Raw genomic sequence first — 14,944 nt, forward strand, 5'->3', positions numbered from 1 at the left:
AGGACATATTTTTGCACATGTCTGGCAGTGAATGAGTTAAAAACATCAAATAAAATATATAAGAATAGATTCATCAAAACATGAAAAACACATGCAGCTGTCTCTGCAGCCACACTGTGTTCAATGTCAGTTAATGTAGGCTGGAGAATGTTTTTACAAAGCAGGGAACCCCATCGGATTAATGATGTGTACAATTCCCACGATGATGCATGCGTGTCGCGTATACCTCCCACGGGGATAAACAAAACACCCCAACACGTGCAATCTCGGGCAGTGAATATCCCGACATTTCCTCAATTGGACGCGCTTCCCTCGGGTCTCTGACTCATCTCTCATCACGACGGAAAATTCTTACACTGCCACTCATACTCCAGCATCACAAAAAAAGACCATTTTTCTATGCTTCTTAACAAGCTACGCCGATGGCATAGTGGAGGGGAGGGGGGGGGGGTAGCCCACTCCCCCCGCGGGCTGCACGTGGGATCACATGACCAAACCAGATGAGTCATACGTCAGGTTGCAGGCGGAAAAGACATCAGCCGTGCACCACTGAGCCAGAAACCCCAGTGAGACTGGCAGGCTGTTGGCATCTGCTGGCCTTCTGTGACTTTTCTGGTTAAGTGATGTTCGATTTGATGTTCGAACACCCCCCCCCCCATGCCATTAAAATTGGGATGAGTACCCCCCCCCCCCCCCCTCACAACGGTTTCACACCTCATTAGGTTAGTTAATGGCTAACCTGAAAGGTGCTTGTCTTGCATTGCAGTGAGAGCAAGCAACGGGTCTGTCTAATACTGACAATGGCTTTCGGTATTGGACATCTCTTCTTTTGGTAAACATGCAATAAATGAAATAAGTTCAAGACAGCATTGTATGGTGCAGGTGCACCCAAAATACAGTATTCAGTGAATTCAAAAATTGACACTGGTGAGTCATCGGTTGGCATCACTGAAGCGAGGGTCCCTGATGAGACAGCCCGGCAAAAGATCCCCGCGGAAAGTCTGCCACGACGATGCAGAGTTTCCATGGCAACTCGGCCTGACTAGAACATGACACCCCCCCCCCCCCAGATCTCTCAAATGAGGTGCCATTTGAGATCCAAGTGGCGGTCTTTGTGTACACAAAGCAGGGGGTGTGACACCAGGTCATAACTACGGAGGGAACATTGCGGTCGTACAAAATGATGGCGAACTTGCTGCTTTGAAATGTCACGGTGATGAAGTCAAGGAGATCAAGTCTCCCATCGAGCTTGATGCAGAATTGGGAAATTTAAAAGCTTTTTTTGGTAAGATCGGAGTCTGTCAGTACTAATATACCGATTAACTGACCAATTGACCCACTTACTGACAAAATGTCAAGTGGTATGCAGACCCTCTACACCTCTGTACTTCCTGTCCATCGACTGACTACAAGGGGTTAGTACCTTCTCCAACTTGTCATGTAATCAATGGACACATTTTCCAGTGGATTTAAGTTCATCTACAGATGTCTAGCAGCGCAAGCTGACTTCCATCTTGTCCACATCTCAAAAGCCTACTACGTCACAGTCTCGCTCCTCCGTGTAAACATGTCAGTCGTGTGTCTGGCCATCCGACTTCCCACAATCGGTATCTCCTACTCACACTCCTCCACACCATTTTTGGTCATATTCAGTCGAATGGTGATCAAGTCGAGAGTTGGTGGTTCTCGGACTGAAGCAGTGAGCTGCTATTGAGAATTTGGCAAGCATTCTAACTGTATTTTTTTATGTTTGATCTTGAACTCATTCACTGCTATTCAGAAATTTCTTCGGGAATTGAAAATATGATGTAGAGCGACATTCCCGAATTAGTTCGGGTTTTGTTTTTTCTTCCTTGGGTGTCTATAAAGTGCTGGCCAGACCTCTGGCAATGTTTTTTTCCCCTTCCACAAGGCGGCAGCATTTCCATATTATTCAATGTTAGCGCTTTGTTAGCAGTTGTTAAAGCACTATATAAACCAATATGTACTGTATGTATTGCATTGTATTTTGGACAGCCGCCCACATTTCAAGCTAATTTAACTCCGGACCCATATAATTTAAGAATTAACTCTTTTTTTTCTGATGAAAGAAGAGTGTAAGGTTTCTAACGCTGTGTTGAATGTTTATGCAGTCCTAAAACTTAATATCCTGCGAATCCTGGAATTCGAGTGACAATGACAAAAACCCTGGCACTGGAGTGGACATATTTTTTGCATGTCTGGCAGTGAATCAGTTAATTGTTGTATTTGTTTTTGTAGCAAGGAGTAATTATTGTATAACGTTTATTTTATAGGCAAATCTAGTCACTCAATCTTTCCCATTCACATTCATTCACAAACTAGTAATACTGATTACGTGGCTCCATGCGGGTTGAAGCTGGGGAAAATGGGAACGGAAAGGGAAAGCCTCCAGAATCAAGCACACCGACCAAGCGTAACATTCCACATGAAACCACATAACGTGCGTGTGTGTGCATGTGTGTGCGTGTGTGTGTGTGTACGTGTGCGTGTGTGTGCGTGCGCCATATGTGATTAGAAGGTCCAAGCAGAGAGAGACGAGTGATGCAATTCCCCGGAAGCAAAGCCAGAGAGGACACATGGAGGAAGTGAGGAAAGAGGTGGAGGAAGACGTTGAGGTTGCTTCTGTCGGACTCCGCGAATGTGCTGACGAAACAGTTGCATTGGGAGAGAATAACTTATATTTTTTAAAATCTACAAATATTATATAAAATGCTAATCAATATTATACTTTTGTTGCATATTTTCATTCGGTTTTTTTCCTTATTCCCTCATATTTGTCATATTTTTGTAATTATTTTGACATATTTCGTCAATATATTTTCATTTTTTCTCCTAATACCAGTGTCTGAAACTCATGACAAAAGGTTAGTGGAAACCAGGGCAGACAACTCTGAAAAGTTGCCTGCCCGATTTTTCACAACTTGAAACACAATAAGACGACTAATCGCGAAAAAAAAAAAAAAGATTGTTGCAAAGTATTAAGGATTGATAATCAGAATATATAACAGAACAACACTTTAAAATTAAGTAATTGATGTAGCTACCACAAATGCTCCCTTGCTTAATTTGTCGTAAATATCCATTGCCGATGATTTTGCTCCAGTTGTCATTCGTCTATACACTTCCCGGCAGGTTGCACAGTGCAATATTTGCATTGTGTCGTCTGCTGCAACTCCTCTTTCCACGATGCTCTCAATGTACGTTTACGTTTTGTAGCGTCATACATTTTGTTAGCTTCTTTTGAGTCTCTCTTCTGGGGCTAAGGTTTTGGTTTGATTACTAACGTTATATCCATTTTTCTTGTATTCGCTGTGCGTCTACTTTTGAAAATGATATGCAAATACACAACCCGACAACGCTCGGGAAATTCAGGGCGCGAAGTTATTCGATGCAGGCTTCTGATTGGCTGCCAAGTATGTCAATTGCCAAACGAACCGAAATTAAAAATTGCCAAGTGAACCGAAATTCCAAAATTTCAAACCAAACGATTACAGTAAAGTCTCGTTATATCGATATTGGCTATATCGATAGTACTGCTTATTATGATACTATTTCTATGAACGCAAGGAGAAAATTGCCGCAGGATTGGATATATGGATAGTCCGGTTGTATCGATATTTTTTCCGACTCCCGAGAATATCGATATAATGAGACTTTACTGTATTTCAAAATTAGAATAAAGCAAACGTTTGATTTGAACAAAAAAAAAAAAAAAAAAAAAACAACTTTCGGTTTTGTTTTGTTTTTTTCCTCTGGAAAAAGTTGTCGGCCACCCAGGCAGAGAGGTTCTGGAAGTTGTACGCCCGGCGTAAAACTTACACGCCTCGGGCATCCGTGCAGACGTTATTTCAAACACTGCTAATACTTATGAGTCTTCCCATCTGATATTTTGCATATTTTTGCATTTTGTCTTGCATTTGAGGACAAGAGAAGGGAAGAAGCAGCAGAAAGGAGGGAATTACTGTGCGTGAGCAAAGTGCTATACAAATCAATATGTACGTATGTATGTATTGCATTATATTTTGGACAGCCGCACTCATATCAAGCTCATACAACTCCAGATCCATATAATTTAAGAATTCACAACTTTTTGCTGATGAAAGAAGTGAGTCTAAGGTTTCTTACTCTGTATTGAATGTTTATGTAGTCCTAACTATCAGTATTCTGCGGGTCATACAATTTGAGTGAAAGTGACAAAAACCCTGGTACATGAGCGGACAATTTTTTGCACATTGTTTGGCAGTGAATGAGTTAATGGAACTGTTGCGTTATGGGAAAACACCTGACTAAGCGTACCACAAATGTTACCAAAAAAGCGTGTGAGTCACTTATTAAGGCTGGGATCTATTTGGCTGCAGGAGGTAAGCCCTCTATTTCTGAACACGGCGGCAATGGTAGCGAGCGGCCGTCCGTCCTTGAGCTTCTCAAGTGCGAGATTCGGTTACAGCGGAGGGAACACTGGCAAGGACGAATGAAGGAGGAGGAGGAGGAAGGAGGGAGAGGAGGAGCGACGGGCGGGGGAGCCAGTGGGGACGCAGGCGGTGAGTCAGAGGCCAAAGTAATCGTTTCATCAATGGAAAGATAGGGAGGGAAGGCTGATCAATAAAATGCCAGGGAGGGTCAAAAAGTAATCTTTCTGATGCTTTTCATTTCATGAAAATTAGTCTGCGGGCATTGGATGAAAATGTCTTTGTTTTGCACAATCCAACACTATTTTTTGGTCATTTGTTCCATATTTTATTGAGTCACTACATGGCTTTGGCAAGCCAAAGTCTTTCCAAAGAAGTCCCCCTTGGGACACATTTAGGAAACAATAAGATACATTACACAGCAATGTTTCCCAACTTTTATTGAACCAATGCACCCATTTTTCAGAAGTAAAAATCTCACCACACAATAATAATGTCGCAAAAAAAGTACAAAGATTATGACAGATTTAGCAGCCTTTCTCAGTGTCCTAATCCTACTAACAAAAACATGTTTTTTCATTATTTGTTGGATATTTCTAATGTTTATGTCTGTTGTGGCTTAACTCATCCACTGCCATTCCCAAATTAATTCGGGAATTGAAAAGAAAGACTTGGAGCGCCATTCCCGAATTTGTTTGTGTTTTGGTTTTTCCTGCGGGGGAAGGGGGTATGTGAATCAAGCACATGTATTTCCCTCCCACTAGGGGGCTGCATTTTCCTTTTATACAGCTGCCCCAACTTCAAGCTCAGATAACTACAGACCCATAAAACTTGAATGAACTATTTTTCTCTGATGAAAGAAGAAAGTTTCAGGTTTTTTTTACGTTGCATGCATTGAATATTGGCATTGAATTACATGACATGCATTGAATATTTATGTAATCCTAAAAGTCAATATTTTCTGGGTCTTGCAATTTGAGTGAAAATGACAAGAACCCTGGCACTGGAGTGGACATGTATTTGCATATAATCTGGCAGTTAATTAGTTGTTGTTGTTTTTAAACAGTGGCTGAGGGTACAGCGGTACACTTACCTGACCTGGTTTGCCCTGATTTGCCCTGCCACCAACTGGCAATTAGCTCAGGCTCTAGTAATGAGTAGCCTGCCGGGATTGCCTTTTTCTCCCCTTTTCAGGATAAGCGGTGTTGAAAATTGATGGATATTTTTTGCCTAATATTGTTGTATGTTCCTTTTTTTCCTCCTACTCCTTTTGCATTTATTTTTCATTCATTGATTGCAGTTTGAACCCAAAATATACAGGCTAAAACAATAACTTCAACCACGGGATCACGGAACAAAAATCTTTTACACTTTGGATCATATGATGTTGTCTTTTAACATAATGTGTTATCACCTGACCAGCTGCGATGAATCAGGCGCTTCTTACTTCAACTTCTTATCCTTGACCTTGTCCGTTTTCATGTCATGCCAACTATGAAGGGGAAAAAAGGCAGTCAGTATCCTTCTCAGATCCACATGATACAACATGTCTAGTTGTGCAATTGTATGAGCCACAACAAGCCTATTTTTGAAAGGATATCCACGGCCTCATGTTGCTTCAAAAAGCATAAAGACTCATCAGTCCAGCAAAATTTAACCACAATTATGAAGTCAGGCTGTGGTGTCCTCATCCTGCTCGTGAGGTTGCGGCTCGACTCGCCAAGGCTAGACTCGAGCGGTGTGGCATACAGCCATTTGAGACAAGCCTGAACTCTGGTCTGTGTGCGTGCGTGAATGTGTTTAGCCACAGTTTAATTGCATTAGCAAATAAATATGTTAAGTTTGCATATGTGCCTAACAGTTCGAAGGTTGCGGGTTCAACTGCAGGCTCCAGGCTTCCTGTCTGGATTTTGTATGTGTTTTTGTCGATTTTCTTCAGTTACTTTGGTTTCCTCCGACATTCCAAAACCAATGATGTTAGGTTTATTGATAACTCCAAATTATCCGTAAGTGTGAATGGTTGTTTGTATAAATATACCCTATAATTTTTTTTTTTCATTTGTCCAGCATTAAGATCGAGAAGAAAACACACAATTGAGATTCTTGCCAACACAAAATCAGAACAGTACGGTCGAACACTGATTCTACAGAAGAGAAAAACATGAATGGAATGATTGATGCTTATTGTTAAGTGAGCTTGAGGGGAGCGGAAGGCCAAACCACCGCAGAACACGGAGTTGGACCAAGTGGCAGTCGGTCTGGCTAGGCCCCAGTGTGCTTGTCTGATACAAAGAGAAGACTGCGGTTCTTGGAGCTCATACACCAGCGAGTCACCGCTGCTTTGCTCTCTTCGCAGTTAATTTCCACATTTTAGCATCTGCTGTGAGTATGAGTCATCTCTGGTGAGAAGCTGCAATGCTTTCTCACTGATATCCAATGGATATCAGTGAGGATATCAGGCGCTTCATCCAGATGACACAGTTTTGGTGTATATAGACGGATTTATTTTCCGCACATCTGTCGTTATACCAAGTAAGGGCAGTGGTATTCTCAACCTTGGAGATAAGGCTCGAGTTAAAAAGATTGTAACAATAAACACTTTGTAATGTTTATTACTGGACCCTATGGGACTGGAAACTATTCTCTTTTAATTGTTTTGTTTTGATCAATAAATTACTTTGATAACATTTTTGTCGATCAAATGTTGTTTAATCAAACATTTGGGAACCCATGAATATAGTGAAAATAATATAATAAAATTAATCTGTGTGAGTGCAAAGTCCTGCGTACATTATGAGTCACAGAAGCAATGGAACACTGCAGGCTTGGAGGATTCATTATGCTAAATGCGCACTGTATGGATTTCTTTGAGGAGAGAAGAAACCTTGGCAACAGCAGAACATCCTTCATCGTGCACGTAGCGTTGCATGAATATTTACAATGCGTTTTGCATCTCAAAGTAAAATTTATGCCAGTGTAAATATGAATGGCTTCCCTGCCTTGAAAGGGCTTAGTAATCAGACGCCTCTCCTACCTAACCTAAGTTATGTCTCAGCACGAGGGTTTAGGATCTCGTTGGACGTGCAGCGTGCAGTGCTAATTAACAGCCGAATTAGCAAAAAAAAAAGAGCTAAAACCCTAAGGGGGTGAGATTGAACAGTATCTATTGTGTTGTGTTGTATACAGTTCATGTATATTTTTGGAACGACATCGGCTCGCTATGTTGACAAGCAATGCAATACCGCCATCTTGTGGACAAAGTGTTATCATACAAACATAAGGAACCTTGCTGATTGCCACATGTAAATTGTAAAATTAAAAAAGGGAATAAATCATCACATATCAATTACGTACATAAATGCAATAACTATGATAAAACGTGCAACTTTGATGGAAAGAGAACAAATAAACATGCAGTGAAAACCTTGCATATAAATAGCCGCATTGCGCATGCGTATACCCTCATTGTGTAGATATACGGAGTATCATAAGGGACAAAATAAATACAATTTATAATGAAAGTAACTATGTCTGACAGCATTACGTAACTCTTTCGCGTATATATTGACAAACAACATTAATAAAAAGACCACATGTAATGAAAATATTTCCTATTCATATTATTGAATAAAATATTAGCCTTAGTGCTGTTTGTCTCGCCGGAGTTGCCGTCCATCTTCCCCTGCGGATTAAGTTCCGTATGTTTTCGAGTACGCACAGCGATTAGCGTTTTCGACTGTTCAGTGGGGCTGCCATTTTAGCGACCTTACGGTAAGAAAGTCGTTACGATCATAAAATTAGTCGCATGAGCCTCACTCAGCTCTGTGTTTTCTCTGCGGTTGAACTGTGGATTTCGTTGGCCAGTATTGCCCGAACATGCAACGAAACGGGCACAGATTGTATTTTTACGATGAATAAATGGTTTTGCGTCGTTATTTGAATGCATATTTCCGGAAAACGTTTCTGCACGAGTGCCATTTGGTTTACAGTATATGTAACACTGGCTATGAACAGCACCGGTTATGATCTACCCCTGTTTTTCTTCACAAGTCGCTATGCAAGTTTTAAGGTTTCAAATTACGATCACATGCTCGGTGTTGGGGTTTCAGGTTCGGATATTGAGTGGGAGAAGCTAAAAGTGGCGATCGCCCCTTCTTATCTTTGAAATCTTCTACGTTTCAAACACCGTTCTTACCCTCCTCCATCCTTTCAGACCACCATAGCGCCCCCCGTTTCGCCTTTGCATACATTAATTTATAAAGTGCAGAGCAGCGCCTTGAGACTCGGGTTTCAGCGAGATCTGCTAGAATTCCCAAAAGATCTTTTCATATTGAAATGATAGGAAATGCCATTAATTCATTTTTGTACCTTGCCCTAAATTCAACCAAAATGTAGTTTATTTTTATTGACAGTAGCATAATATACTCTTATACTTTATAATAAACCAATCTAGAGTAGTTCGTGAGTTTTCTTCACTTCAATTTGTGTGCCGAGGTCACCTGGGTACATGTACTGTAAGTACATGAATACACACCTAACGTGACATCCACCCGTCTCAGTTCACTAATCACCACCATACCTCTTTTCATCGCACCCTTTAACACCTGCTGTTACAACTTTTGTTTCAGTCAAACTCACTTTGTAATGGGCATGGCGGTGGTCCAGCTCAAGTCCCAAACCCACCACAAGGATATCCTGGACGCCTTGCAACACTTGAGGCTGCAGGGACACCTTAGTGACATCACAGTCCAGGTCGACTACCAGGGCCACTCGCAGACATTTCAGGCTCACCGGGTGGTTCTTGCCGCCTCGAGCGGCTACTTCAATAACATCTTCCTATCAATGGATGCCATCCCAGACCAAATCCCGCTCTCCAACATGCACCCGTCTGACTTTTCTGACTTTTTGGAGTTTGTGTACACCGGTAAGGCAAAGGTGCCCCGGGGCAGGATGGCTGACGTGCAAGCGGCGGCCAACATTTTGGAATGCACAGAGCTGGCCAGGGTTTGCAGCTTGAATTGTACATCCCGGTCAGATGCGGGAAGAGAATCATCCAAAGTGACCACGTCTGACAAAAAGAAGAAGCCATTGAAACGTCAACTGCCTCAGAAGAGTTCAGAGCGGCTTTTGAAAAGACAGAAGGTGAAGACCACCAAGCTCAAATTGAGTTTGGGTGGTCGCAAAGTCTTGCAGAGACGTATCCCAACTACAAGCGAGGAATATAATGGTGAAGAGGAAGATGACTTTATGTACTCCTCCTCTCCCACCTCACCCCACTTTGATGAGGACACACTGAGTCTGAATGACACAGAGGAAACATTGCTGTTGACCGTGGGTGAGGAAGAGGCCATCAGGGCATCCAACAGCAAATCCAAGGGGAAATTCTTTTGCACTGAATGTAGGCGGAGCTTCCACTATGAAAGGAGCTACCTGAAGCACATGAGGTAGGTGCTTGATTGTCCAGGGTTCTATGACCTATTTGGTCACGGGACCACAAATTCAGTTATTACCATGGACATATCGGGAATAAACACAGGCAGGGTTTATTTATCATTATCATTTTGGACAATATTGGATAATTCAGACATCATCTGGAAATTTTAGAGTCACAACCTCTTCTTCAACTCATTGTCCTCCGCTTCACTCTAGCACCAACCACGGAGTCAAAGCTGACCAGGTCTACCGCTGCGAGACCTGCCAGAAGACTTTCTCCAACCGCAGCAACTTGAGGATTCACGAGAAGCACGTCCATAGCAGTGAGCGGCTTTTCACGTGCGAGATCTGCGCCAAGACCTTCAAGCGCAAGAAGGATGTGGTGCGCCACAACAAGCAGGTCGGGACCGATTAGTTTGCAAAGGGGTGAAAAACATCCAGAGAATTTCCACAATGTTTCTGGTAAATTTCCATGAGAATTTCAGCTCGGGAATCATGGAAATGTTCTCTTGGATTGTGTCGGTATGAAAAAGCAAACAAAAGTCCTTATTAATAAGGAAAACTTGCTGATTTTGTAACTCAAGCACCAATCCTTTTACCACATTTCCTGACTCGCCCATCTCGCCCTTTTAGGTGCACGATCCTCATGTGCACCAGTGCAGCGACTGTGGCAAGTCACTGAGCTCCAAAGCCTCCCTCATGTTGCACAAGCGGACACATAGCGGCATCAAGGCCTTTGTCTGCACCGACTGCGGAGCACGCTTCACCCAGAAGTCGGCTCTCAAGATGCACCACAGGTATAAATTTGGCCACGGAACAAAATAACTCATTCACTGCCAGACACGTGCAAAAATATGTCCACTCCAGTGCCAAGAGTTTTTGTCATTTTCATTCAAATTCCAGGACTCACAGAATATTGAGTTTTTGGACTACATAAACATTCAATACAGCTTTAGAAACCTTAGATAACCTAAGTTATATAGGTCTGGGTGCAAGTGGGTGCGGCTGTACAAAAGGCAAACGCTGCCCCCTCGTGGGAGGGCAAAACATTGCCAGAGGTCTGACCAGCGCTTTATCGAATACATTCGGGAATAGCAGTGAATGAGTTAAACACCCAAGGTACCACTGTGCTCTTGTTTACTTTCAATTAAAAAAATGTTCATCTGTCGATGCCAGCAGGGTATGGCGACAGGCAAACGTACTGAATTCAGCTCAATAAAATGGCAGAAGTTAGAATTAACATGAAATGATAAGCTATTCGTAGGGCTTGGACCCCGCCGCAAATAATTGGAAAACCGTGAGTGATTGACTCCACATCCTAAAAGATTTACAAATGTCGTCATTTTTGTTGTGTTAAGAATCCACACGGGCGAGAAACCTTTTGCCTGTGATGAGTGCGACGCCCGCTTCACCCAAAAAAGCATGCTCGTCTACCACAAGCGCGCCCACACGGGTAAGACGACAACCCAATTACGAACGTGTCCTTTATAGCGCCATAATCAACTTTTGTTGTTGTCAAAGGCGAGAAACCCTTCATGTGCGAGGCCTGTGGGAAAAGCTTTGCCTCCAAGGAATATCTTCGCTATCATTCCAACATCCACACCGGCTCCAAGCCGTTCAAGTGTGAGCACTGTGGCCGCGGCTTCGCCCAAAGGAACTCCCTTCGGCAGCATTTGACAGTGCACACGGGTAAGCATTCGGTTTGGATGTTCCAAGATTAAGAGATTGTCGTTTGATATCCCTGGACATGCCTTGCTCCAGGTGAACGCCCTTACGCCTGCAATTACTGCGAAAAGCATTTCACGCAGCTCAACGCTCTCCAACGGCACCAGCGGATCCACACCGGTGAAAAGCCCTACATGTGCGGGTTATGCAGCCGCACTTTCACTGACAAGTCGACTCTTCGCCGGCACACTACGGTGAGTTACACGCACGTCTCGTAATTTGACTCAAACAAATGATTTGATCAATGGGAAAAATAAACAACAAACCAAAAATACAAAAACTGACAGACTGACCAAAAACTAACCAACCACTAACTTAACAATAAGACCAAATAAATTAAGCCATAGAACAAAGTTTACTCACAATCAACAAATTTGTGACTAACCATATAACAACCAACACATAAGTTAAAGACAGTAGCTGATTCAAATAAATACAGTAAAGTCTCGTGATATCGATATCGGATATATCGATAGTCCCGGTTATATCGATGCTATTTATATGCACGCACGGAGAAAATTACATGCAAACAGGGTCGGATATATCGATAGTCCCGGTTATATCGATATTTTTTCGGACTCCCTTGAATATCGATATAACGAGACTTTACTGTACATTAAAAAAATTAGGATAAAAAATATACAGGTAAGATCTGACTTACGACCATTTCGACTTACGGCCACCCGCACTTACAACCACGACTTCCAGACCCTATTTTTAAAATTTTAATTCTACGCCTGGCACCGCAACACGCTAGCGGGCCGCCAACGTGTATGACAATTTTGGCCGGCCAGCATCTCACTCTCGCACAGAAATTGACCGTGTGATGGCACCAGAGTTTGCGAGTCATTTAGCCTCCGAGTTTCTATTTAACACTTTGAATGGATTTTGACTTACGACCAGTTTGACTTACGACCGTTCAGTCGGAACAGAACTCGGTCATAAATCGGATGTTACCTGTATAATAAATCACATCTTTTCGCCTTTTTCTTCACTGTGTACCAACTTAAGACTCATGATGCGACTGCCCCTTGGAAGAACTACCTGGTGGTCTTAGAGGGCAATGTGGAGGAGAGGAAAACCAAAGCTCAAAGCAAAACTACAACACAGGCGAAAAAGGACGCTGCCAAAAAAGCATCGAAAATCCACGTCACCTCTGCGGCAATGCCTACAGAGTCGGGCGCCCTCACCCTGGTGAATCATGACCACCTGGGCATGATCAGCACAATTCAAACAGTGGTGACGTCAGATGGCACGAGCGGTGGCGAAAGCATCACTTTGGACAAACCGTTCGCCATCCCTGTGGAGGCAAACGCCCCCGAAATCACCCCCGCGGTCCCCGTGGATACCAGCTCCATGTCATGCCTGCTTGAAGAGGCCGCCTCGCACACCATTCTGGCACACGAGGCGGAAGTGGAGCAGCCCAATATTCTGACTGTGGTCGTGTCTGACAAGATTTGTGATGATGAGCTAATGCAGCAAAAAGCATCAGAGAAGGAAGGAGAGGATGGCCAAGCCTGAGGAAGTGTAAACGGAAATCGGAATTCCTTTGGACTCCATGTTTAACAATCAAGGCTATATTAAATCACAATTTGAGCTAATTTTTAGCTATTATACTTGCTACATGAATTCATTGTGAACATTAAAGGAAATGAAATTGTGAATGAAAGCAGAAATGGTGGCTGGCAACACCGCTCGTACAAAAAGGTGTTTTCTGGCATTATCATCTGCATATGCATAATTCATAATGTGGGGTTATGAATTGCAAATAAGGAGCCCTGTATCAACAAAATAAATAAAATGTCATTACATTTTTCTCCCAGAGAAATGAATTTACAATGTGCGTTAACATAAGGATTTTTTTGTGTATTTGCTGGGGATCAAATTATTCACATATTGTCATTAAAATCAATAACACCAATGTATTTTCAGTACTTCTGTGGAACTCAAAAAATAAATAAAAGCAATTTTGTATGACTTGGTGCATGAAACATACCTGTAGAGCCTCACGAGGATAGAATACAACTTTATTGTCCATTTGTTTGTTTTTCTTTCTTTTTTTTCGGAATAGGTTGGATACTTTGGTGATGGATTGGAAGCGATATGGGTTGGGTGTGCCATGCTTGGTGAGGAAGGGGAACGACATGATATAATCGAGAGAACATGACAGGCTAGCCGTTAATAATAAATATTGAACCAGACAAACTCGGTCAAAATTGTAAATATAGAGATATTCCAAGCACGTGGAGCAGAAATAATGGCTTATAATTTGCATAACAGTTTTGACACATTTCTAAACCCCATATCGTCATAGTGTGTTTTCAGTCAAATAGGATTGATATTTAGAATATTTGGTACAAATAGTTCTGAATTTATCACAAAGACGAGCTATGTGAGAAACTTTTCGCAAGATTTTATGACGCTTTATTGTGTCACTAGCTAGAGGATATTGTATGTGTCACAGTAAAGAAAAAAGATTGAGAAACTAATGTGATTTTGTTTCTTTAGTGCCACACCTCATTTAGAAAAATGAGAGTTAAAACGACAACAATAAGTTTTGAATGACTAACAATGGGGTGTATACGCCAGAGGAGCCGGCCGACTGGATTTGGAGGGAAACATCATTCTAACGCGTAGTTGTGTGTGCACATGTATTTTTTTTTTGGGGGGGGGCATGCATATGATTTGTTTATCTTTTTGTGTGAGCGTCCGCCTACTCTCATTTGAGGTCTCCCTCGTCACCTTGGATGGTCTTCTTGATGCGCAGCAGCAGTGTGGTGTGCCACTGGTCCAGACGTGAGATGGAGTCAAACTCCTTGACCTGAACCACAAAAAGCATGACACAATTATTAAGCAAGAAGCAGATGGCCACAATGGAGAGACAAAGGTGACAAGAATAAACCGGCCAATCTCGGTTTTGAGCCTCTTTCAACAGACTTACCGCCTCTGTGAAGGCCTCACTGTTCTGTTCCTCATGTGCCTCCAGCAGTTTCTAAAAAATAATAATAAATTATTAAATCTTTTGTTTGAGAAGTAAAAACCAAATGGCAGTTACCTTCAACAGTTTGCATTCTCTAGAATCGGAGAAAGCTGGAAACATGTCCTCATATTTCTCCACAGCGATCTATGGGAAGGAAACACCTGAATGGGAGAAGGTTTTACCAGCAGCGTCCTAGAAACCCTCAAGAAGCACACTTGCCTTGGCGTTGAGCTCGTCCACGATGAAATGACAGAGCGCCGCTTTGAAGAAATACTCCTTTGCGCTGTACTTAAGCAGCGGGTTGTCCATCGTGTTGGCGCCGACCTGTTTGTATCCATATTCATAGAAATCATCAAATCTCATTTGTAGACACTGA

The 14,944-nt window shown here is 42.4% G+C and overlaps 2 protein-coding genes across 4 annotated transcripts in view; one reads left to right on the forward strand and one right to left on the reverse strand.

The window, feature by feature from the left end:
• napbb (N-ethylmaleimide-sensitive factor attachment protein, beta b) overlaps positions 1 to 14,944 on the reverse strand; it is a 29,457-nt gene that overhangs the window by 12,141 nt on the left and 2,372 nt on the right. The window contains exons 8-12 of one of the 3 annotated variants that reach the window (XR_016118484.1): positions 14,788 to 14,892; positions 14,644 to 14,712; positions 14,530 to 14,580; positions 14,306 to 14,409; positions 5,845 to 5,922 (exon numbers count right to left, since the gene is read on the reverse strand). Coding sequence is in view for 2 of the 3 variants with exons in the window: in XM_089022142.1 (XP_088878268.1) it covers positions 14,308 to 14,409; positions 14,530 to 14,580; positions 14,644 to 14,712; positions 14,788 to 14,892 (327 nt within the window). In the remaining variant the exon portion in view is untranslated. Of the gene's footprint in view, positions 1 to 4,976; positions 5,923 to 14,167; positions 14,410 to 14,529; positions 14,581 to 14,643; positions 14,713 to 14,787; positions 14,893 to 14,944 lie in introns of those variants that run through there. The other 2 variants (XM_089022142.1, XM_089022141.1) reach the window with 2 other exon arrangements.
• gzf1 (GDNF-inducible zinc finger protein 1) lies at positions 8,065 to 14,157 on the forward strand. The gene is made up of 8 exons (XM_089022140.1): positions 8,065 to 8,201; positions 9,059 to 9,874; positions 10,080 to 10,263; positions 10,497 to 10,660; positions 11,222 to 11,316; positions 11,385 to 11,552; positions 11,625 to 11,782; positions 12,600 to 14,157. The coding sequence occupies exons 2-8, from the start codon at positions 9,075 to 9,077 to the stop codon at positions 13,107 to 13,109; spliced, it is 2,079 nt and encodes a 692-aa protein (XP_088878266.1). The 5' UTR covers positions 8,065 to 8,201; positions 9,059 to 9,074; the 3' UTR covers positions 13,110 to 14,157.

The sequence above is a fragment of the Hippocampus bargibanti genome, linkage group LG19, assembly GCF_051943395.1.
Source record: "Hippocampus bargibanti isolate YZ-2025 linkage group LG19, ASM5194339v1, whole genome shotgun sequence".
Classification (NCBI taxonomy): Eukaryota; Metazoa; Chordata; class Actinopteri; order Syngnathiformes; family Syngnathidae; genus Hippocampus; species Hippocampus bargibanti.